This window comes from Erinaceus europaeus, chromosome 18 (genome assembly GCF_950295315.1).
Source record: "Erinaceus europaeus chromosome 18, mEriEur2.1, whole genome shotgun sequence".
Lineage (NCBI taxonomy): Eukaryota > Metazoa > Chordata > Mammalia > Eulipotyphla > Erinaceidae > Erinaceus > Erinaceus europaeus.
This window is the reverse complement of record NC_080179.1, coordinates 71,186,854-71,210,784: the sequence shown is the minus strand read 5'-3', so window position 1 is coordinate 71,210,784 and position 23,931 is coordinate 71,186,854. Positions and strand designations below refer to the sequence as shown.

The 23,931-nt window shown below is 40.9% G+C and overlaps 1 protein-coding gene across 5 annotated transcripts in view; it reads left to right on the top strand.

Annotated features, from left to right (window-relative positions):
• Positions 1-23,931, top strand: part of STAM2 (signal transducing adaptor molecule 2) — a 51,590-nt gene that overhangs the window by 15,656 nt on the left and 12,003 nt on the right. For 3 of the 5 annotated variants that reach the window (XM_060178139.1, XM_060178138.1, XM_060178137.1), the window contains exons 2-11: positions 4,315-4,399; positions 6,191-6,266; positions 6,506-6,604; positions 7,706-7,852; positions 11,510-11,579; positions 12,147-12,333; positions 16,578-16,672; positions 18,662-18,780; positions 18,930-19,017; positions 22,592-22,646. In XM_060178139.1, the coding sequence (XP_060034122.1) occupies positions 4,315-4,399; positions 6,191-6,266; positions 6,506-6,604; positions 7,706-7,852; positions 11,510-11,579; positions 12,147-12,333; positions 16,578-16,672; positions 18,662-18,780; positions 18,930-19,017; positions 22,592-22,646 (1,021 nt within the window). The remainder of the gene's footprint in view (positions 1-4,314; positions 4,400-6,190; positions 6,267-6,505; positions 6,605-7,705; positions 7,853-11,509; positions 11,580-12,146; positions 12,334-16,577; positions 16,673-18,661; positions 18,781-18,929; positions 19,018-22,591; positions 22,647-23,931) is intronic. The other 2 variants (XM_060178140.1, XM_060178141.1) reach the window with 2 other exon arrangements.

The following is a 23,931-nucleotide window of genomic DNA, read 5'->3' as shown; positions in this document are numbered from 1 at the left end:
GGGGGAGAGAAAGAGAGACACCTGCAGACCTGCTTCACCGCCTGTGAAGGGACTTCCCTGTAGGTGGGGGGGGCGGGGGCTCGAACCGGATCCTTACGCTGGTCCTTTCGTTTTAGTATTTGCATATCCTTTCCATAATTGATTGCTCTTTTTTTAAAAAAAAATTTTTTTAATTGTCTTTATTTATTGGATAGAGACAGCCAAAAATTGAGAGGGAAGGGGAGTTAGGGAGAGAGACAGATACCTGCAGGTGGGGGCTGGGGCCTTGAACCCTGGTGCTTGTGCATCATAACCTGCACTCAACTAGGTCGCCACCACCTGGCCCCCACAACTGTTCTCTGTACTCCTGAGGCTTCCAACCTGACAGGTGGGTTCCAGGAGCGTCTCCTGGGTCTCCTGCTCCTTTGCCCACTCCCCTTCTGCGGACGTGGAGTTGCTCTGTCAGTGCCTTCTCAGGGGGCCGGCTTGTCCTTCCACAGCCCCTGAGTAAATTTCTCATCTCGTTCTCCAGGGAGTGAGTGGCTCACGCTTCACCTCTACTGACAGAGCCCTGCATGCCACCTTTGTGGCTCCAGTTTTGGGTGTTTTTCTTTTTGGGGGGACAACTGAAACTTCGAGTCCTACTTTATGTAGCAGCGCCACCTGGAAGCATCATGGATAGCACTGGGGGCGCTCCCTTAATGGCAAGTGGTGCTGAGGTGCCTCTGTCCTCCTTGAATATAAGTGTGAAAAAAGTGGGCCCTGAAATGTCCTGCACGAATTAGGTTTGAGTTCATTTCCTGGGGCCGAAAGAGAGAGAGGGAGAGAAATGGGGGGGAAGGGGGGGGAGACTATCTAGTTTTGTAACATCCTTCTCTCTTATTACTGTGATCATTTCCATGCATAGAATACCCAGTCTTGACTATTTGAAATTACAGACATACTTATTGAAAAGGGTGAAAGACAAGTGTGTCTGAAGTAGTAATATTTGCAGTTATCCATACCAGCAGGAAAAATTATGCATCTTGATATTGAAACTTAAAAAAAAAATTTATCTCCTTTTGTTGCCTTTGTTTTTTTATTGTTGTAGTTATTATTGTGGTTGTTACCAATGTCATCGTTGTTGGATAGGACAGAGGGAAATGGAGAGAGGAGGGGAAGACAGAGAGGAGGAGGGGAAGACAGAGGGGGAGGGAAAGACAGACACCTGCAGACCTGCTTCACTGCAACTCCCTGCAGGTGGGGAGCCAGGGGGCTCAAACCAGGGTCCTTACTCCGGTCCTTGCACTTAACCTGCTGCGCTACCGCCCAGCTCCAGATATTGAAACTTTTTAAAAGCTAATAAACATACTATATACTTCAGCCATATTCTGATCACACCTTACCTTTTTTTTTATTATTTATTTTATTTATTCCCTTTTGTTGCCCTTGTTGTTTTATTGTTGTAGTTATTATTGTTGTTGTTGTTGTTGGATAGGACAGAGAGAAATGGAGAGAGGAGGGGAAGACAGAGAGGAGAGAAAGAAAGACACCTGCAGACCTGCTTCACCGCCTGTGAAGTGACTCCCCTGCAGGTGGGGAGCCGGGGTTCGAACCGGGATCCTTATGCCAGTCCTTGTGCTTTGCGCCACCTGCGCTTAACCTGCTGTGCTACAGCCCGACTCCCACCTTTTTTTTTTAAATTGTTTTATTTATTTATTTTAGTGAGAAAGAGTAGATACAGAGAGAAAGATACCATGAGAGAGGAAGAGACCAGAGCACTGCTCAGTTCTGGCTTATGGTGGTGCAGGGGATTGAACCTGGGACCTCAGAGCTTCAGGCTTGAAAAGCTTTTGCATAACCATTATGCTATCTCCCCAGCCCTCACTTTACCTTTTTTTTTTTTTAATATTTATTTGATTTATTTATTCCCTTTTGTTGCCCTTGTTGTTTTATTGTTGTAGTTATTATTGTTGTTGTCGTTGTTGGATAGGACAGAGAGAAATGGAGAGAGGAGGGGAAGACAGAGAGGGGGAGAGAAAGATAGACACCTGCAGACCTGCTTCACCGCCTGTGAAGCGACTCCCCTGCAGGTGGGGAGGCGGGGTTCGAACCGGGATCCTTACGCCGGTCCCTGCGCTTTGCGCCACCTGCGCTTAACCCGCTGCACTACAGCCCGACTCCCCACTTTACCTTTTAATTTTGATTTTGACCATGAAATCAGAGCACAACAAAAAAATACTACGGATAAAAGAACTTCTGAGTAACCTGTCCAACTTAATACCCCCAACTTTAGGAGTATGTCCCTGTGTGTTATGTTTAAATTTCCCATCCAGTGTGTATTGTCCCCATGCGTATGTTAGTCTTCTCACTGGCTACATGGGCATCCCTAAAGAATGCACTGAACTTTTTCGGTGTTCTAAAACGTGATAGGAATGTAAAGTCTACTTTTGAAAATTTATTGCCAGTTCCTAAAATAATTAAACATAGTTACCATATGATTCAGCAGTTCTACTGCATGCATATGATACAAGAAAAATTCAAGCATATGCCTATGAAAAAAACATACACAAATGTTCTTAGCAGCATTGTTAAAAAATCAAAAAGCCCTTATGTTCACCAGCTGGCGGATGCATAAATAAAATGTGGTATAGCTATAAAATAGAATATTATTTAGCAATTTTAAAAATGACGCACTGATACATTGCTAGAAAATGAATCAACTTAAAGAAGCTAGTCACAAAAGATTATGTAATTATGTGATTGTGTTTATACGAAAAGCTTAGAGGAGGCAAATTCATATATAGAGAGGTTTATTACTGGTTGTTCAGGACTGGGAGTATGAGTTGAAGAAGAATGAATCATGAGAGCTAGGAAGATAGCCTAGTGGTTACGCTAAAAGAATTTTTATGCCAGAGGCATAAAGGCCCCAATAAACTAGAGCTAAGCAGTGCTCTGGTAAGACAGACAAACCTTGACTACTAGTGGGTATGCCTTTCTTTTTGGGGTGGGGATGTGGGGACTTTTTTTTTTTTTTTTTAATTAGTGGTGACAATTAGCAAGTCTGTAGATAAGTAAGAAACTTTAAATTGTAAACTTTCTGTGGATGAATCATGTTGATTCCTGCCGTAGGAAGCCAGAATAATAAAACTATTAAATAACTTGCTGTGATTCCCACCGTGGGTGCATATCTCTCCCTCCTTTTCCACACTGTTGAAGATGAAACTGGGCTTTGAGTCTGTGCTCCATAAATAAACCTTGTGGGAAACCCGGCAGTTGAATACAGAATTGGAGGAAGATGGTAAACACATATCTGATGATTTTCCTTTTTTTTTTTTTTTTTTCTCCTCCAGGGTTATCGCTGGGGCTGGGTGCCTGCACCACAAATCCACTGCTCCTGGAGGCCATTTTTTCCCATTTGTGTTGCCCTTGTTATTGTGATTGTTATTATTGCCATTGACAGAAACAGAGAGGAGCGGAGCCGGGGGAAAGAGAAAGATAGACACCTGCAGACCTGCTTCACATACCCCCAGCACCCCCACCCCTCACCCCACGCTGCCTCCTCGATCTGGGTTCCTTACACCTATCCTTGCGCTTCACACCTTGTGCACTTAACCTGCAGCACTACCGCCCTAGCCCCTTTCCTTTTTATAAAACAAAGTTGATACGAACGTTACAAATTCCACTACTTTTTAACCTCACCACGCATCATTACATGTTGAGTTCTATACATTTTTTGCACATTTAGTTCTCTGTGACACATTTTCACCTTTACTTCATTAACTCATTTTTCTTATGTGCTCTTAATGCCTCTATGAACAGATCAATTCGTATTTCTTTATATGATGACAGTCTTTAAGACTGCTAAGTTAGAATTTGGGGAGATTGTTGCTAAATTGTAATTTATTTAGTAGTATTTAATTATTTTTTTTCATGGCACTTCATTGGTGCACCTAAGAACAAGTAATTATTCAATCATAATTTAAAATTGAAATATTAAAAGTACTCTATTTTCTGAAGTTTTGTTGCATTCTTTATTTTTGGTACTCAAAAGGGAGGACTTCACGACTACTTTTCTTGGTTTTAGTGTAAATTTTATGTGAGACCTGTTCTAATTTTTAAATTTTTTTTTTATTATCTTTATTTATTTATTGGCTAGAGACAGCCAGAAATCAAGAGAGAAAGGGGGGTGATAGAGAGGGAGAGAGACAGCCTGCAGCACTGCTTTACCACTCGTGAAGCTTTCCCCCTGCAGGTGGGGGTTGGGGGCTTGAACCCAGGTCCTTGTTCATTATAAAGTGTGCTACCACCCGGCCCCGACGTGTTCTGATTTTTATGTATGCTCATATTTCATAGAGAAAGCCACAAATGAATACAACACGACAGAAGATTGGAGTCTTATTATGGACATATGTGACAAAGTTGGGAGCACCCCGAATGGGTAAGATTCGGAGCTTATAAGCTCACATGACGCTGGGAGAAAGATGGGGTCTTGTCATTCACCTTTGGGGGCTAAAAGTGAGAACCTGTGATTGCATTGATGGGGTTGACCTTATGTCTGTCTGTCTCTCCCCCCTCTGTCTTCCACTCCTCTCTCCATCTCTCTCTGTCCTATCCAACAACGATGACATCAATTACAACAATAATAGCTGCAACAACAATAAAAAAAAAAAAAAAAAAAACCAGGGCAACAAAAGGTTTTAAAAAAAGTCATCTACTTCGGTAGTAAGAGGCGCCTATATAGGTATAGGTCACAGGGGAGTTGCCTGTTTCTTCACTGTTCACATGTGTGCGCTCGCTCGCTCGCTCTCATAGACACTTTTTTCTTTTAACTGATTCAGTGTCGTTGGGTCTAGAGCATATACCACAGCACTGGAGTTGCCCCAGTGCCACTTAGCACTTCCCACTTAGCGCATGAGAGCTCACATCTGGACCATGTCGATGGCAAAGCAGATGCTCTTACCGGTGAGCTATTTCTCTAGGCTCAACATGTTTTATTTCATCAAAGCTCTAATTGTGTGTTTTAATATAACTCAAGTTACTGGCTGAACTGGTTGGGCCATCAAGCATGAGGGCCCAAGTTTGATCCCAGGCATTGAATGTGCAGGGCACGCTCTGCCCTCTCCTGGTATGGTAACAGTAAATACGTAAATGGCTTTGTTTATTAATGAGAGATAACCAGAGCATCGCTGTGGCATACTTGATGCTATAGATTGAACTCAGGACCTCATTCCCAAGGATCCAGTGCTTTATCTACTGATAGTTGAACCACCTCCTGGGCTGCAATATATCTTTATTTAAAAGGAAAGGGGAGGGGGGAAGGAAGGAAGGAAGGAAGCAAGCAAGCAAGCAAGCAAGCTTTGCTTTGAAGGCCAAATATAGCAGTTAAGGTGAATTGAAAGTATTTCAAAGTTTAGAAAAATTGTGAAAACAGTTGTTTTATAGTTTTAAGTTCAGCTTTTGAAAGTATATTATGTAAGTTTATAGTTAAACTTTTGAGGCTATCTCTGGCTAATTTTTTTTTTTTTTAAAGATTTTATTTATTTGAATGAGAGGGAGAAGGAACCATGCATCACTGGTACATGTGCTGCCAGGGATTGAACTTGGGACCTCATGCTTGAGAGTCCAACACTTTATTCACTGTGCCATCTTCTAGACCAAGCTATTGTCTTTAAAGATAGGAATTTACTATCTGAAAGCTAAATTTGTCGAGGAAATTTAAGGAAAATCTTTATGGTACAGTTCTAGTGAAAACTGACATTTTGTCTTTTGATTTTTTTTTTTTTTTTTTTTTTGCCACTAGGGTTATCAGTAGGGCTGGCTTTTCTGCACAATAAATCATAGCTCCTAGTGGCCGATAGCATTTTCTTTTCTTTCTCTCTTCTCTTCTCTTCTCTTCTCTTCTCTTCTCTTCTCTTCTCTTCTCTTCTCTTCTCTTCTCTTCTCTTCTCTTTTCTTGAGGAGGGAGGAGAGAAAAAGATACTTGTATCACTTCACTACTCATGAAGCTTTCCCCTGCAGGTGGGAACTGAAGGCTTAATCCTGGGCGTCCTCATGCCTATGTATGCTAATATGTGCCATGTATACTCTGCCAGGGGCTGCACTGCGTGATCTCTGGTTTTGTTTTTAAGTTCTGTGAGTTTGAGCAAAAAGTTGAGTAAAATCATTTTGTAGATTGATTTGAAATCCTGAGCCATCCCTAACCTCTTTTTATTATTTGTTTGTTTCATAGAGCTAAAGATTGCCTCAAAGCCATAATGAAAAGGGTTAATCATAAGGTTCCTCATGTTGCTCTGCAGGCATTGACTGTGAGTAAAAGTCATGCGACTGTTTGACCCAAATTGCAAGTGTATTTTTATTTTGATAAGTTAAGAAACATTTGTATATTGTTGATAAGTCTCAACACTGGTATGTTGATTTTTATTTTAACTAATAGCTTCTTGGGGCTTGTGTGGCAAACTGGAAAGATATTTCATTTAGAAGTATGTTCCCGTGATTTTGCAATAAGTCTCAACATTTGTGTGTTGATTTTTATTTTAATTAATAGCTTCTTGGGGCTTGTGTGGCAAACTGTGGAAAGATATTTCATTTGGAAGTATGCTCCCGTGATTTTGCAACAGAAGTGCGTGCTGTGATAAAAAATAAGGTAAATTTTAAAAAGAAGAAATTTAAGTCATTAGAAATATTTGTACTGTAGCATTATAACTGTCAAGCATTAATACAAGTGTATCATAAATAATTTGAGATAAATTTGAAGTGAAATAAAATTTACTTTTGTCTCCAAAACTTGCACATGAGTAGTAAGACTGCTGTAAGCAGCTGGCATATGTTGTCTTGTTTAATGCTTTTAGCAGCCCTTAAAAGTTAGAGCCTTGGGGCCTGTCAGTGGCTCACCTTATCATAAGCATAAGTTACAGTGCACCTATTCCCCACCTGCAAAGAGGCGGAAGCGTCACAACACAGGTCTTCGGGTGTCTATCTTTCTCTCTCCTCTATTTCCCCCACTCTCAAGTTCTTTCTGTCCTGTGTAACGAAAATAAACAAAACAAACAAGGAAATAAATGGCGACCGGGAATAGTGTTTTCATAGTGCCAGCACCAAACCTCAGTAATCCTAGTGCAAATAAAAAAAAAAAATGAAGAAAGATCCTCTTGTCATTTCTACCTTATAGATTTAGAAACTGGTACTTAGAGAAAGAAAAGTCATCTCAGTCGTCCAAGTCCTTGTATCAAGGAAGTGACTTATCTGAGGTTCAGACTCAGGTTTCTGAGTCCAAGTCAACTACCATCTTGTGCTGATTCCCATTAGAGATGGTGAGCAAAGGGGTGGGGGGCGGGGGCCTATTTCAGAACACTGTAGGGTGTTTATTGTTGATTGCTTTGGCAGAAAAACTAGAGCATACTTCTCATGTTATTAGTGGCTAAAAGCCCAGAACTTTAGTCTAGTTTCTATAAAAAGTTTAATTTTGTACTGAGAAAATTAAAAAAACTTAAGAAACCTCAGTATAAAAAGATAGGCTGTCAGTGTAGTAAAATTTAGAAAACTGTGTTCAAAAGTCGTAAGAGACACCTATATCTTAACAGATAAAATGATAATTTATCAATTACTTATGTAGGTTGGGATTGGTAGACTTTGGTTGATCTTCATATAACTAAAAAGAGTTTCAGTAGTGATTCTTTGTTAAATAATTCAAGTACTTTGATCACAGTTTGTTTTATTTTATCTCCTTTTGCCTTTTCTTTAAAAGGCTCATCCTAAAGTATGTGACAAAATAAAATCTTTAATGGTGGAGTGGTCTGAGGAATTTCAGAAGGACCCACAGTTTAGTCTCATATCTGCAACTATTAAATCAATGAAAGAAGAAGGAATTACTTTTCCTCCAGTAGCTTCTCAGGTAAGAGGTTCACTCAGACCACTAACTATGTCCTGAAGGTATTCATCTTATGTGAAAGTGGGATGCGGCTTGTCTTTAACCATCACTTCTTATTATCACTTTTCAAGTGATTCTTAGTAAACATTCTCACTGTTGAATGACTTTCTTCAACATAGCAGAATGTTGGGGAATGAATCAGCCATAAATAACCTGTTTGCTGCTATTCTAAGAATAGTCAAGCATAAGGCAGAGATGTATGAATGAGCCTTTGTGTTGCAGAAATTGATAGTGAACTGGGGAGGCACCTCAGCAGGGGAGTGCATGCTTCCATGGTTGAGGTTTGAGCCTCAGTGCTACATACAAACTAGAGAGACAAAAAATAAGCGGGGAGTCGGGTGGTAGCGCAGTAGGTTAAGTGCACATGGCGCAAAGCGCAAGGACTGGAGTGAGGATCCTGGTTCGAGCCCCCAGCTCCCCACCTACAGGGGAGTCGCTTCATAGGCGGTGAAGCAGGTCTGCAGGTGTCTGTCTTCCCCTCCTCCCTCCATTTCTTTTGGGCTGTGACGCGGAGGAAAGAGAGAGGAGATCTGGAGCGGAGAGAACACAATTCTTTATTCTCGCGGCACCTCAGAATAGTTGGGTGAGAGCGCAGCAGTTCGGGCCACATGGAGCTAGCCAAAATGGCCACTTCCTACTACGCGCCACACCTTTCCGTTTAATGTGAAAAACGGGTGAGAGTGAGGGGTGGAAGAAGAAGGGCTTTATAGGGCAAAAACCGGGAGTGACAAGCCAGGACAGGATTGGTTGGGAAAGGTACTCCGAGAATGTCCCAACCCTCAGGGGAACTGGCAATAGCCTGAGGGGACAACATGGCAGATGTGACTGCATCTGCGCAATTTCCCAGCACATTTCTGTCTGTCCTATCCAACAACGACAACAGCAGTGACAACAATAACTACAACAATGAACAACAACAAGGGCAACAAAAGCGAAAATAAATATTAAAAAAATAATAAGTGGTGAAATATTATTTTGGTCTCCACCCCCCTCACAATCATAAAAAGAAAAAAAGCTTAAACAAAAAATTAATAAAATGGACAGTAAATTTGAAGAGTATCCCTATCCCTAGCTATATGAAACAGTTACACTGTATGGGCCAGATATGGATGAGGGTGCAAAGGCTAGATGTTCTTGATGTTCTAGTAGCTACGTACTGAAGTGGTAAAGAAGGGACAGAATGTTCAGACTCAGACTGACTTAGTAGGTACTGAGTAATGAAGATATATTAAAGAAGGGATAATGCAAACAAATTCATGGACTTGAAGCTCAAGACTGGCTTGTTGAAAGTGAATATGGGGGCCGGGTGGTGGTGCACCTGTTTGAACGCACATGTTACAGTGTCCAAGGACCCTGGTTTGAGCCCCCCAGTCCCCACCTGCAGGGGGAAAGCTTCAGGAGTGGTGAAGCATTGCTGCGGGTGTGTCTCTGTCTGTCTCCCTCTCTATCACTCCGCTCCCTCTCAATTTCTAACTGTCTCTATCCAGTAAATAAAGATAACAAAAAAAATTTTTAAGTGAATATGGGGCACACTTGATCGAGTGCACATTACCATGTGCAGAGACCCAGGTTCAAGCCTCTAGTCCCTACCTGCAGGGTGGGGAAGCAGTGTCTCAGTAAACTGTTGGATAGTGCACAGGACTTGCATGCCCAAGGGCCTGGGTTTGAACCTGCCACTTCTGTATGTCATTCCTGAGCAGTGCTCTGGTCTTAATGCCTCTGCCTTTTTCTTTAATTAAAGGAAGTCAAGTGAATGTGTGTGGAACAAAATGATCTCTGTGTAAGATAGGTGTAACTGTTAGATTAGAAGGGAGGAGTGAGAGATAGTTTAGGGCAAGTGCAGATAAGAGTCATTAAGTGGAATGGAAAGCCTCTCTGTCTGGGGAAAAACACTGTCCTATGGCTGTTACTCCCAGCTGCTTTTTGCATTCCGATATTGGATAGAAGCTGGGGCAGGAGTTATGGAGTCGGCTGTTTTTTGCATTCTGATATTGGATAGAAGCTGGGGCAGGAGTTATGGAGTCAGCTGCATTTTGCATTCTGATATTGGGATAGAAGCTGGGGCAGGAGTTACGGAGTTGGCTGCGTTTTGCATTCTGATATTGGATAGAAGCTGGGGCAGGAGTTATGGAGTCAGCTGCGTTTTGCATTCCGATATTGGGATAGAAGCTGGGGCAGGAGTTATGGAGTCAGCTGCTTTTTGCATTCTGATATTGGGATAGAAGCTGGGGCAGGAGTTATGGAGTTGGCTGCTTTTTGCATTCTGATATTGGGATAGAAGCTAGGCGCAAAGCGCAAGGACCTGGTAAAGATCCTGGTTCAAGCCCCCAGCTCCCCACCTGCAGGGGGGGGTCGCTTCACAAGCGGTGAAGCAGGTCTGCAGGTGTCTGTCTTTCTCTCCCCGTCTTCCCCTCCTCTCTCCATTTCTCTCTGTCCTATCCAACAACAATGACATTAACAACAACAATAATAACTACAACAGTAAAAAAAAAATAAATAATAAAAAAAGAAGCTGGGGCAGGAGTTATGGAGTTGGCTGCTTTTTGCATTCTGATATTGGATAGAAGCTGGGGCAGGAGTTAGGGAGTCGGCTGCGTTTTGCATTCTGATACTGGATAGAAGCTGGGGCAGGAGTTATGGAGTTGGCTGCTTTTTGCATTCTGATATTGGGATAGAAGCTGGGGCAGGAGTTATGGAGTCGGCTGCGTTTTGCATTCTGATACTGGATAGAAGCTGGGGCAGGAGTTATGGAGTCGGCTGAGTTTTGCATTCTGATACTGGATAGAAGCTGAGGCAGGAGTTATGGAGTCGGCTGCGTTTTGCATTCTGATACTGGATAGAAGCTGAGGCAGGAGTTATGGAGTGCTCTTTACAGTTGTTTTTTTTTTTTCTAGATTGAAGACTAAAGTGACAAAAATAACCTTTATTGCTGACCTGAGGTCTAAGGGTTCAAGGTAGAACTTGGGACGGAAGTCTACAAAGTAATAAAAAGCAGACATTCTCCTGCTCTCTCCTTTCTGCATGTTGTTTTCAAAGACCTATCAAACAACTGGCTAGTGGCTCAAAGTCCTCAACATCCTCTAAATCTTGCTAAATTTAAGCATGACCTTCCTTAGACCTCTGGTCTACGAAGAGAGCCACAAGCATCCAACCCCAGCAGTAGTAGCGTACGTAGTATAGCGAAGGGGGTTTCCTCTGTGTTCCTAGAACTGTTCCTGTTTGGCTCTGTCCTTCCTCCTCAGTAATTTTCAGAGCTTTTTGCAAGCACTTCATTTGTGGCTCTGTGCCTGTAGAGAGTCTCGGACTGAGTGAAGCTCTTGGACAGTTGACATCAGAAAGTGCAATCAGGAAAGATTTGTATTTGAGTATTATCTGTGTGCCCACATGTGTGCCAGTTACTGAGCTTTACGCAGGAAAAATGTTCGCCAGTTTGTGCCCTGAAAATTCTGATGTTTTATTTTAGTGTTTGAGTACAGCTGCTTAAAACCATCGTGAATAACTTTACTTTTAAATGAAACCCATTAATTTTTAGTATGTAAAAAAGTTAGCCTGTGCTAGTAATTATAGAGCTTGTGATTTCTTTGAAAGGTAGTTGTGTTCACTTTACCCTTAAATTTACAGACTGCTTCAGCTGCTGCCAAGAACGGTACATCATCGAGCAAAAACAAAGAAGATGAAGACATAGCTAAAGGTAAGTGGTGAAGCCTATGTAATTCAGTGCTACTGAAGGCATTCTTGCCAGAATAATTTGTAGAATATCCAAATAAAAAATTACAATAAGGCTGAGCATACTCTAGCTGTGTTAGCTCAAATCCAAAAACTGGGAGGGTCTTTAAAGGGAAGCGATCAGTGTGATATAAGATTAGTTCACAATCCATGTCAGAAGCATGCATTTAATGTTCTGCCTTTGAAGAGATTACATTTCACCTCTTTTAATGCCAGAGTTGGGAGTCAGGCACTGACATATGTTCATGGCTAGTCATATATGGAAAGCCACCCATATTATAATGTCACAATCTGCTTGCTATAAAAATAATAGCTGCTGTATATGACAGACTGTGATAATAAGGAATGAGCAAAAACTTTAAAAAATGTCGTGATTCTCTGCCATGCTCCTATTGCCTATGAAAATTTCTCATTTAATTTATTTTCATTGAGTATTATGTTACCTACGTTTTCAAAGACTTTTTAAAATTATCTGAATTCTGGTTATCCTGGTTTTATTTTATTTATTTGTATTTTTCTCTTTATAAATTAGCTATTGAATTATCATTGCAAGAGCAGAAGCAGCAGCACACAGAAACAAAACCATTATATCCATCTGCAGAAATTCAGTTAAATAATAAGGTTGCGAGGAAAGTCAGAGCTTTATATGATTTTGAAGCCGTTGAGGACAATGAACTCACCTTTAAACATGGTGAAATCATTATTGTTTTGGATGACAGGTATGTTGTAAAACTTTTCGTCTGAATATTTCAAATTGTTAAGTCAGTATGCTTAATTTAGACTCCTGGGTATTCAATTCTTTAGTGTATTTAAGTCATTATGGATTTTCGTAGCTTAATTTATGTTCTAAAATGAAAGGCCAAGTAATGCACATTTCTTATTCATTAAACTTACGCATTTAAAGAAAGTATATTTTATGTTTTAAGAGAAGTATAATAATGTTGGTCATTACAACTAGAAAACAAATAATGCAATTATCGTAATGCATTTACCTTGGGAATTGTACATTCCAGAATTACTGGCAGGAAAACTTTATTGTCTTTGATCCAAGCAACAAAGTGACTTGACTCCTCTCCAGTTTTTAATCACCTGCTATATTCTTTCTCTCAATTTCTCTGTCATTTAAAGTTACAATTAGGGGACTCTAAGATAGATTGCCCAGTAGGGCATGTACCTACCAGGTTTAAAGTCCTGGGTTTGAGACCTGATACCACATGGCAGTGCAAAGAAAGCCTCATGGATGGTACAGACTACTGGGTTCCCCTGTGCCCCCCACCCCCCAAATGAAAATAATTTGCCCAGAAATGGAGGAATTGTGCAGCTGCCAGCAATGCACTGCACAGTGACACCACATCTCCTGTAACAGAGCATACACCTGTCTATTTGGGGCCCCCTTCTGTTCTTTGCTTTTGAAAGAGGATGAAATATAGCATAAGTAAAATCTACTTGTTTCTGTGAGCAGGTATTGCAAATGATAAAACGGCATAGTCTTATAGTGGAGTTTTTACATGAGTAGATAAGTAGAGTGGTTTTAATTTTGCGATAAGGATTTGTTAAGAAAATGTTTTGTTGTAGGTTCTGTTTACAATAGAAAGTGAATGAGGAGGGTGGGGAGATAGCATAATGGTTATGCAAAGACTCTCATGCCTGAGGCTTTGAAGTCCCGGGTTCAATCCCCCTTGCCACCATAAACCAGAGCTGAGCAGTGCCCTGGTGTTTGTGTCTCTACATCTCTCTCAAAAATATAATAAATAAAATATATTAAAAAAAAAAAGGAAATGAATATGAGGACACAGTTTTGTTTCATAAAATTTGAAGTAAAGGGTCTTAAATGGCTATGTCGATTCTTGTCTAGAATGCAAATAATGTCATAAAGGAGGTATCATTGACATTCAGGAGAGAACAGATTTGCACATGGCACACGCATCTAGGACGGAAGTTTAAGTTAGCCAAGTTATCCATTTCAGTGAACTTGGATTGATATGTGCAGGAAAGTTAAATTTTGTAAGAAATTGAAACTAAGAGAAATAATGTCTCATAGACATTTAAGATAGCACTGTATTCGCTTGGCTGCCTGCTCAGACTTGTTTGACTAACTAAGGTGGGGCACGGGACTCCTGAGAATAGTCAGTGAAGAGGAAATGAGGACTCTGAACACTCCACAGTTTGAAATATCAGCTTCTTGGGCGTGGCTGATAGCTCATCTTGGAAAGAGCATCTTTCCATGTGATGTCTTGAGTTCAAGCCACGTATGTAGGAGCAAAACGGGTGACAAGGGAGCTCCATAAACAGCGGCATAGTGCTGAAGTGCCTCTCCTTTCCCCTTCCCTTTTCTCTCTAGATAAAAGGAGAGACACTAAAATGAGGCTTCTGAGGATGCTGGACTCTTAAAGTTGCCACAGACAAACTTACCAGAATGTCTATAGAGAGCAGCAGTGTTTATTCTGTGTGACTGGTTCTCATTGGCAAGGCCTCAAACTCAAGTGGAGCCTGAATGGCCCTGTTAGGCTGGGAGGTCATCTAGATGCTCTGGAAGCTGCCTGTGCTCGTTGTTCCTACACTGTTAGGGAAATCAAAGTTGCACGTGTTGAAGGAGTGGCCCCTAACATGCGTCATTCTTAAACTTCAACTTTAGAAACACTGAGCTGATTGGAAAAGCACACATGCTAAGCCCCAGGAGCTTTTTACTCTGTCTCACTCCTCCTGGTTTGTTCTGCACGTGCCATTTCCAGTAACCAAGTGGGGTTGTTGCAGTTTCAGGAATGCTGTGATGTGCTAATGTGCATTTGGTTCTCCCTGCCTGCAAAGCCCTGTAAAAGACCCAACATAATTAGAAAAGCAGACTCCACTTACAAGGGAATTTCTAAGGATGTTCAGGCTTTAGAATAACTGACTGACTAAAAAATGAAGCCGGTGGGCTGGGTTAGATAGCATAATGGTCATATAACACAGAGAGACTCAGGCCTGAGACGTTCACGACCAAGTCTCCAGAATCCCAAGTACAATTTCCATCACCACAAGCCAGAACTGAACAGTGCTTTCTGGTTAAAACAATTTTTCCCTCATATATTCTACATAAATTTAGTGAATTTCCAGAATCTTGAAGAATTGTGGGTGTATATGGAATATAGACAGGATACTTTCCCTCCCAAATATCAAAGCATATTAACAAGTTGTAGTAAATATATAATAATTATTATTATTACAATAGAATGAACTCCAGATAGGTAATGAACAGACAGCACCACTTGCTGTTTGAGAGACAGGCTATTATAAATCAGTATAAACTTGGTGTGTGCTAGAATGAGTGACCATATAGTGCAAATTCAGTAAAAGTGCGTCAGCTTCACCAGTGTGCAAAATTTTACTCCAGATAAAGTGTAAGAAAGGGATAAAAGCAAAACCTAAAACTAACAGGCAAATAGAAGAACAGATCAGGAGAGGAGTTCAAGGATAGAAGTTGATTTCTTAAACAACAAGGGCAACAAAAGGAGAAGCTGTGGATTGACCCTGCTGTCACTGAGCCCCAGCGACAACCCTGGAAGCAAACAAGCAAGCAAACAAACAAACAAACAAACACATTGATTTCTTTTTAAAAAGTGTAAGGCATGAGGGTTTGCTAAATTTGCTTACATGAACAAAAGCATCATAGATTAGTTAGTAAGTACATGTTTAAAGAGAACTGAGAGACTGAGTGGTGGCACATCCAACTGAACATACCTGTTACCATGCCTAAAAGCCCTAAGTTCAAGACCCCGAACCCCACCTGCAGGCAGGAAGCTTCATGAGTGGTAAAGCAGGTCTGCAGGTGTCTTTGTCTCTCTTTCCCTATCCCCCTGTCCCCTCTCGATTTCTCTGTCTTATCAAAAATAATATAAAAGATAAAAATATTTTTCAAAAAGATAAATGACAGTGCTGGGGATAGCACAATGATTATGCAAAAGGGCTTTCATATCTGTGACACCAAAGGTCTTAGGTTCAATCTCTGGCACCACCATAAGCCAGAGCTGAGCAGTACTATGATAAAGGAAGAGAGAAATGACAATCTGAGAAGACATTTGCATGTTTCATAAAGTAATTGCTGTCCAGACTATGTAAAGAACCTTTACAGACCTATGAAAAAGGCAAGTGACCCAAAGGAAAAAGAAAACTGAATCACAGACATAAAAGGACAGTTTGGGGGCAGTTATCACACCTGGCTGAGCCCATATCACAGTGCACAAAGATCCAGGTTCAAGCCCTCAGACCGCACCTGCAGGGGAAACATTTCAAAAGGAGTGAAGCAGAATGCCTCCCACTTCCTTCTCTGTCTCTGTCCTATCAATAATTAACACTAAAGAGAGAGAGAGAGCATTTTAGAGAAAGAGGAGGCATTCTTCATGGGTAGCAAACTTTTGTTGATGCTTGGTCAGTACAAGCAAGATCTTTTTCTCTCTTGTTTGATAAGAACTGTTGCTTGTACAGTTCAAGTCTGAGGGATGGGGGCGGGGGTATTCCCACGTGCTGCTAAGAAAGATCATTGTGAATTGCCAGGGTCACTTTAGGGAGCATTTTTGACTCTTAACAAGTAACACCTGTGTTTGTAAAGTCTGTCTTCTTACTGGCTTTATGGTGGTGACGTGACATGATGGGAGTAGAACTATTAATATAGGGGAAATTGTGCTGTTACCTGTCTTCTTCTTCTAGCATTTGCCGGTGTTACCTGTAATATTTTATTTTAAAAGCCAGGATCAAATGTAATTGTTAGTTGGTTCTAATTTAAGTCTGGAAATACATTGCTTTGTTTTTCTTTTCTCTATTTTATTTTTGTTTATTACATTTAAGAAACACTTACTGTAAATGGAGGTAGAGGAATATTTTCAGTGTAGGTTAAATTTAATTTCAACTTTTATCCTTGTCATCACGAATGCACTAAAATGTAGAGAAGCTAATAACATTTTTGCACCATTTGTTTGTTTTTTAGTGATGCCAATTGGTGGAAAGGAGAAAATCATAGAGGAATAGGACTCTTCCCATCTAATTTTGTAACAGCTAATTTAAACATGGAGTCTGAGGCAGGTAAGTTAAATATCAGGGAATGAAACAATGTTACCTTTATTTTTACGGCTCAGATTTGAATGTGAAGTAGCTCGATCTGAAGCCAGAAGATAGCTCACCTAGTAGAGCACACACTTAACTGTGCATGAGTGCCTTTGTTACGCCCGACTGCCACATGGAAACACCGCACAAAGAGGAAGCGTCACGACTGGTGGATCAGGCTTCTGTTGGTTCTCCTCTATGTCTGTCTGGAAAAGAAGGGAACATCTGCTGGAAGTAATGAAGCCATGCAGCCACAAAAGCCCCAGCAAAGCCCAGGCAGGGGAAAAAAAATACATACATATATATGTTTGATTTAACTTATTGATTTAACTTATTTGATTTAACTTATTTAACTTATTCTTGATTTAACTTATTTGCCAGTGGTATAATTTAGTCTTACAAAATTATGGTGGGTGCACCTGGTTAAATGCACATTCTCTAATGCACAGGGACCTGGGTTCAAGCCCCTGGTCCCCCCACCTGCAGAGGGAAGCTTCATGAGCAGTGAAGCAGGGCTGCAGGTATCTCTGTCTCTTTCCCTCTCTATTCCCTCCTCCCCTCTCAATTTCTGTCTCTATCCAATAACAAATAAATAAAATAAAATAAGAAAGAAAATGTCTGAGAAGTAAACTTGCAATCTAATTAAACATTTCCTTTAAAAAAAATTTATGGGTGACCCATCCCAGATCAGTTCCAGTAGTTGATGCCTTATTATTATATTTTATACCCTCTAGTAGTTTCCTTATTTATTTATACACCCTTTGAGAGTTAATGGGCATAGTTACATGTAGGGAATTAGATGACCTGTGATCATGTAAATATTAAAAACAATCTAGTGATATGATTTAAGAGATAGCTTGTTTCTTCTCTTCCTCATCTTCCTCTCCTCCTCTCTCTTTTTTTCTTCCTGAGTTATCTCTGGGGCTCACTGCCTGCATTACAAATCCACTGCTCCTAGAGACTATTTTTTCCCTTTTGTTGCCCTTGTTGTTTATGATTGTTGTTGTTATTATTATTATTGTTAATTGCTGGCATTGTTGTTGGATAGGATGGAGAGAAGTGGAGAGAGGAGGGGGAAGACAGAGGGGGAGAGAAAGAGAGACACCTGCAGACCTGCTTCACTGCCTGTGAAGTGACCCCCCCTGCAGGTGGGGAGCCGGGGGCTCGAACCGGGATCCTTACTCCGCCGGTCCTTGCTTCACATCATGTGCGCTTAACCACTGCGCTACCGCCTGGCCCCCTTCTCTCCTCTCTCTCCTCCTCCTCCTCCCTAGTGGGGCAGGGCTCTGGGGAAGTGGGGCTCCAGGACACATTGGTGGGGTCATCGGAAACACCTATTTTTATACCTCGGAAAGAGCATAGAAGATAGGAACAGATATAACTGAAATGAAAGGAGCTAAACAGATAATGCTCTACTATCTTGTGTGTAGAATTCACCTTAGGGGTAATGCTGAGTTTCTGGAAAAGGCTGATAGTGGCAACTTCTTTTTTCTTTCTTTATTGGGGGATTAATGGTTTACAGTTAACAGTAAAATACAATAGTTTGTACACACATAACATTTCTCAGTTTTCCACATAACAATTCAACCTCCTCTAGGTCCTCCTCTGCCATCCTGTTCCAGGACCTGACCCCTCCCCTCACCCCAGTGTCTTTTACGTTGGCGCAATACTGCAAGATAATGGCAGTTTTGACTACTATTACATAGTCTGTTAGAATATAAATTGTATCAGAACAAGAGTTCTTGTCTGTGCTCTCCACAGGTATATTACCAATGCCTAAAGCAATGCCTTGCACATGAACATTTGTGACACGTGAATATATATAATAATGTATGTTGATTATAAAATATAATGGCTTATAGGTGTTTGTACATCCTATTTTTCTTACGGATAATCATTTGCTACTTATAGTAACTAAAATAACCTAATTAAATGATGAAGAAGTTAAAGATTACTTTATTTCCATAGCAGCTATGGACAAATTGAGTGAAACTGATGATGAGGAGGAGGAGGAAGAGGATGAAGAGGAGGAGGAGGAAGAGGAGGAAACTAAGAACTTGGAGTCTGTGCCTGTTTATATAGATGAGGTAGAGTCCTTTTTTTAGTAGTTAAATTATCAAGACTTTTAAATGCATTATTCCTTTTGACTGCATTCTTAGGAATGCTTGTAACGTGTAATTATCACACTCACTGAAATTAAAACTTTTGTTTTTAAAATGTCCTTTTACTTTTTTAGGGTAAAATGGACAGAACCTTGCAGGAACTCCAGAGCATAGACCCGACAGATGCGACGCCTGACTCCCAAGACCTCTTGGACCTAGAAGGTACTTGCTGGCTGTCAGGGATTGCCTCTGCCGCTGGACATTGAATACCTATGACTCTCAAATGTTTTCTGCCTCTCCTTGCTTCTAGAAGTTAGATAGCTCTGGTGGGGCCAGAAGATAGCAAGCACACTCTGTAGAGTGAGCACTCGACCAGTCATGAGCCTTGGATTTGAGCTCCAGGACCCCACTTGCCACTTGCAGGTGGGAAGCTTCGTAAGTAGTGTAGCTGGGCTGCAGGTTTCTCTCTTTGTCTCGCCCTCTCAATTTCTCTCTGTCCCATCAGAAAATAAAGCAAGAAAGAAATGGAAAATGCGGCTACACGGAGCAGTGGGTGTGTAGTGTCAGCGCTGAAGCTGAGTGACAACCCTGATGACGAAAGCAAAACAAAGCAAACAACAAAACCTGAAAGTAAAAAAAAACACCTCACGGCCTTGGAGGTTGTGCAACGTTTAGAGCACCAGACTTCTAAGTTCAAGGGCCTGAGTTTGAGTTCTGGCATCGAACATGCTAGAGTGATGCTCTGGTTCTCTCTTTCCCTCTTTCCTCCACTAAATAATCCCTTTTAAAATCTATTACTTGCAGAGTTTCATTACCATGGGCCAGGTGGCAGCACTCTCAGTAGAGTGCCCCAGGTCTTGAGCTGTGCTGCAGATCTCCCCCCCCCCCCCCACACACACACACACGCTGCTCCCCTCCTACCCTCTAGCAAAAGGAGAATGAAAAAAATAATAAAATAAAATGTAAAATGGTTGATAGGATTGGTGAAGTTGTGCAGACACCAAGCCCCAGTGATAGCCCTGGGAGCAAAAAATAAAAGCCTCATTATCCTTTTCAAGAAAGACTTTTTTTCCCTCGAAATCCACTGGTGAATTCAATTGAAGAAACTTGCAGTCCAAGCCCCAAACAGAAGAATTAGAAGTCGCAACATATTTCATTGACAGATTGTTAGGAATAGCTATTCCCATTTTAATTCTTTTTTTATAACTTTAGATAGTCTTTGGGGCTTCACTGCTCTGAGCCATCTTTCTTAGATAGAGGGAGAGGGGGGAAGTACTCACAACTGGTACTCACAACTATGCTAATGCACTATCGAAGTCAGCTGTCTTCGCCAGCTCACTGTATCATGATCTTAAAGATCAAAATTTTGGCAGCTGGGCAGTGGCATACTCAGTTAAGCACACAGGTTACCATGAGCAAAGGCCTGGGTTTGAGCCCCTGCTCCCCGCCTGCAGGGGAGAAACCTCATGAGCAGGTCTGTAGGTAGGTATCTGTCTTTCTCTCTTTCTCTTTATTTCCCTCTCCCTTCTCAATTTCTCTGTCCTATCGAAATAGAAAGAAAAAGAAACAGTGGCTGCCAGGAGCACCAGCGATAACCCTGGTGGCAATTAAAAAAAATCAAAATTCGATGTGACCTGTGTGTTAGCTTTATTATGTGATCATTTATTTGGTGCATGTCAGTGGGTCTCATTATTTCCCAAGAAAGCTGAAACAGTTACAGATAAGTGTGTTTATCCCTTTAAAAGAAAATCCTACCAGAAAAGACCTAGAATTGCCAAAACAATCTTGAGAAAAAAGAACAGAACCGGAGGCATCACACTCCCAGATCTCAAACTGTATTATAGGGCCATTGTCATCAAAACTGCCTGGTACTGGAACATGAACAGACACACTGACCAGTGGAATAGAATTGAGAGCCCAGAAATGAGGCCCCACACATATGCACATCTAATCTTTGACAAAGGGGCCCAGACTATTACATGGGGAAAGCAGAGTCTCTTCAACAAATGGTGTTGGAAACAATGGGTTGAAACATGCAGAAGAATGAAACTGAATCACTGTATTTCACCAAATACAAAAGTAAATTCCAAGTGGATCAAGGACTTGGATGTTAGACCAGAAACTATCAGATACTTAGAGGAAAATATTGGAAGAACTTTTTTCCGCATACATTTTAAAGACATTTTTAATGAAACGAATCCAATTACAAAGAAGTATAAACCTATGGGACTACATAAAATTAAAAAGCTTCTTCACAGCAAAAGAAACCTCTACCCAAACCAAGAGACCCCTCACAGAATGGGAGAAGATCTTTACATGCCATACATCAGATAAGAGTTTAATAACCAACATACATAAAGAGCTTGCCAGACTCAACAACGAGACAACAAATAACCCCATCCAAAAATGGGGGGAGGACTTGGACAGAATATTCACCACAGAAGAGATCCAAAAGGCCGAGAAACACATGAAAAAATGCTCCAAGTCTCTGATTGTCAGAGAAATGCAAATCAAGACAACAATGAGATATCACTTCACTCCTGTGAGAATGTCATACATCAGAAAAGGTAACAGCAGCAAATGCTGGAGAGGGTGTGGGGTCAAAGGAACCCTCCTGCACTGCTGGTGGGAATGTCAATTGGTCCAACCTCTGTGGAGAACAGTCTGGAGAACTCTCAGAAGGCTAGAAATGGATCTACCCTATGACCCTGCAATTCCCCTCCTGGGGATATATCCTAAGGAACCCAACACATCCATCCAAAAAGATCTGTGTACACATATGTTCTTGGCAGCACAATTTGTAATAGCCAAAACCTGGAAGCAACCCAGGTGTCCAACAACAGATGAGTGGCTGAGCAAGTTGTGGTATATATACACAATGGAATACTACTCAGCTGTAAAAAAATGGTGACTTCACCGTGTTCAGCCGATCTTGGATGGACCTTGAAAAAATCATGTTGAGTGAAATAAGTCAGAAACAGAAGGATGAATATGGGATGATCTCACTCTCAGGCCGAAGTTGAAAAACAAGATTAGAAAAGAAAACACAAGTCGAACCTGAAATGGAATTGGAGTATTACATCAAAGTAAAAGACTCTGGGGTGGGTGGGTGGGTGGGGAGAATACAGGTCCATGAAAGATGATGAATGACATAGTGGGGGTTGTATTGTTAAATGGGAATCTGGGGAATGTTATGCATGTACAAACTATTGTATTTACTGTTGAATGTAAAACATTAATTCCCCAATAAAGAAATAAATTATTTTTAAAAAATCCTTTTGAAAAAAATCTGATAGGCAAGTCTTTATCCATTATACCAACTGGACCACTGGTAGGCAAGTCTTAAATCTTTTTTTGTGGAAGAAAGTCTGGTTTTAAAATAGAATATTTGCATTGTTTATTACCAGTGTTTACATTTGCAGACATACAAAGTTTAATTTGGAAATGGCTTAAATGAATGAAAACATTTATTTTGTTCCATATTTTGTCCACTGCTGCTTAAGTTCACTTGAATTCTTCTCTAGGTATGTCTAATGTTTCAGGATGTCTAAACTTCATAGTCTATAAATTTAGTTGTCCCAGGGAAGTTTGCTGGGATTTCTGCTTTGATGCTGCCACTGGTCAGATGACGTCAGCTAGTGTTGAATAGTGTTAAACTTACTTTCGTTTTTTTCGAAGTCCTTCCACCATAAACTTAATTAATGGTGTTACACATTGGTGGCCAATTATTACAAATAGTCAGAATGACTAAAATTGGTTTAAATTTTAAGATTTTAAAATAGTTTTGTATTTACAGCTCTCTGCCAGCAGATGGGTCCAATGATAGATGAAAAACTTGAAGAGATTGATAGGTAAGATTCTGCGTTCAGGGAGAGGGCGACGACTCTGCTGGTCTACGTGTTGAGCACACCTTCCCCCAAGAGAGAAGCTGCGGGCTGGTCCAGCCTATTAAAACTGATAAGCAGTTTCTAAAGCTCTAATAAACTAGTCCAGCATGATCCCCCCCCCCATTGTTCTTGTCATGGTGATGGGATAACACGTAGAATCATAAACCCTTAACTTTTTTTTTTAATATTTAGGTATTTATTCCCTTTTGTTCCCTTGTTTTTTATTTTTGTAGTAGTTATTGTCATCATTGTTGGATAGAACAGAGAGAGATGGAGAAGACAGGGAGAGAAAGACAGACACCTGCAGACCTGCTTCACTGCCTGTGAAGCAGCTCCCCGGCAGGTGGGGAGCCAGGGGGCTCGAACCAGGATGCTTCCTCTGGTCCTTGCGCTTCGTGCCACGTGCGCTTAGCCCGCTGCCCCACCGCCTGACTCCCCATAAACTCTCTTACGGTGCCAGTTTTCTTTTTTCTTTCCTGGGAGAGAATTAAATAGAGGAGGATAAATGAGTAATGAAGAAGAACGTTGGTAGAGATTGGAGCACGTAATGAGTGCAGGAGTCTTTGTCAGGCAAGTTTGTGTGTTGAGAAAATAGAATTTGTGAAACTGAAAGTTGTTGACTAATCATGAACCTAAAGGCTGGAATATTGCAGATTGAGATTTGGGGTCTCCATTTTGGAGATAGCTAGTAAGCCTATTTTGGTTATATTCCATAGGACCATGACTAGACTAGTTTTTTCCAGAGCCTGACCTCTGATATGCAGGTGGACCCAAGTTATAGTCTGTGGAGATGATGTCATGGCTGGAAAAAGGACTAGAAAGCTGGATCAGGGAAGAGAGTAGCTCCCAAATACGGGGAAGGTGTATACATACTGTTGACATAGAGCTGAGTTCTTATCAATTTATCTTTCTCTGTCTGTCTGGGTTTTCCCCTTTTATCTCTCTTTCATTAAAAATAAATAATGAAATATTATTTTACAAAAGAATTATTTAAAATAAGAAGAGTTTGCTCTGTAGTTCTTGGGAAAAACTGAAAATGTTCAGTTTCATGTTGTTACACAATAAGACATCTGAGTTTACTCACTTTCTCAAAAGAAAGCGACAAATAAGAGTCGTCTGACTGATTTGTATAAGTACTATTGCTTTCATTTGCATTTTCATAGATACCCTTTTTTTTCAGCTGATTCTTTTGTAACTGTGTAAAGGAATGAAAGCTTGTGAGTTTTTCGTTTTATTTATTTATTGGCTA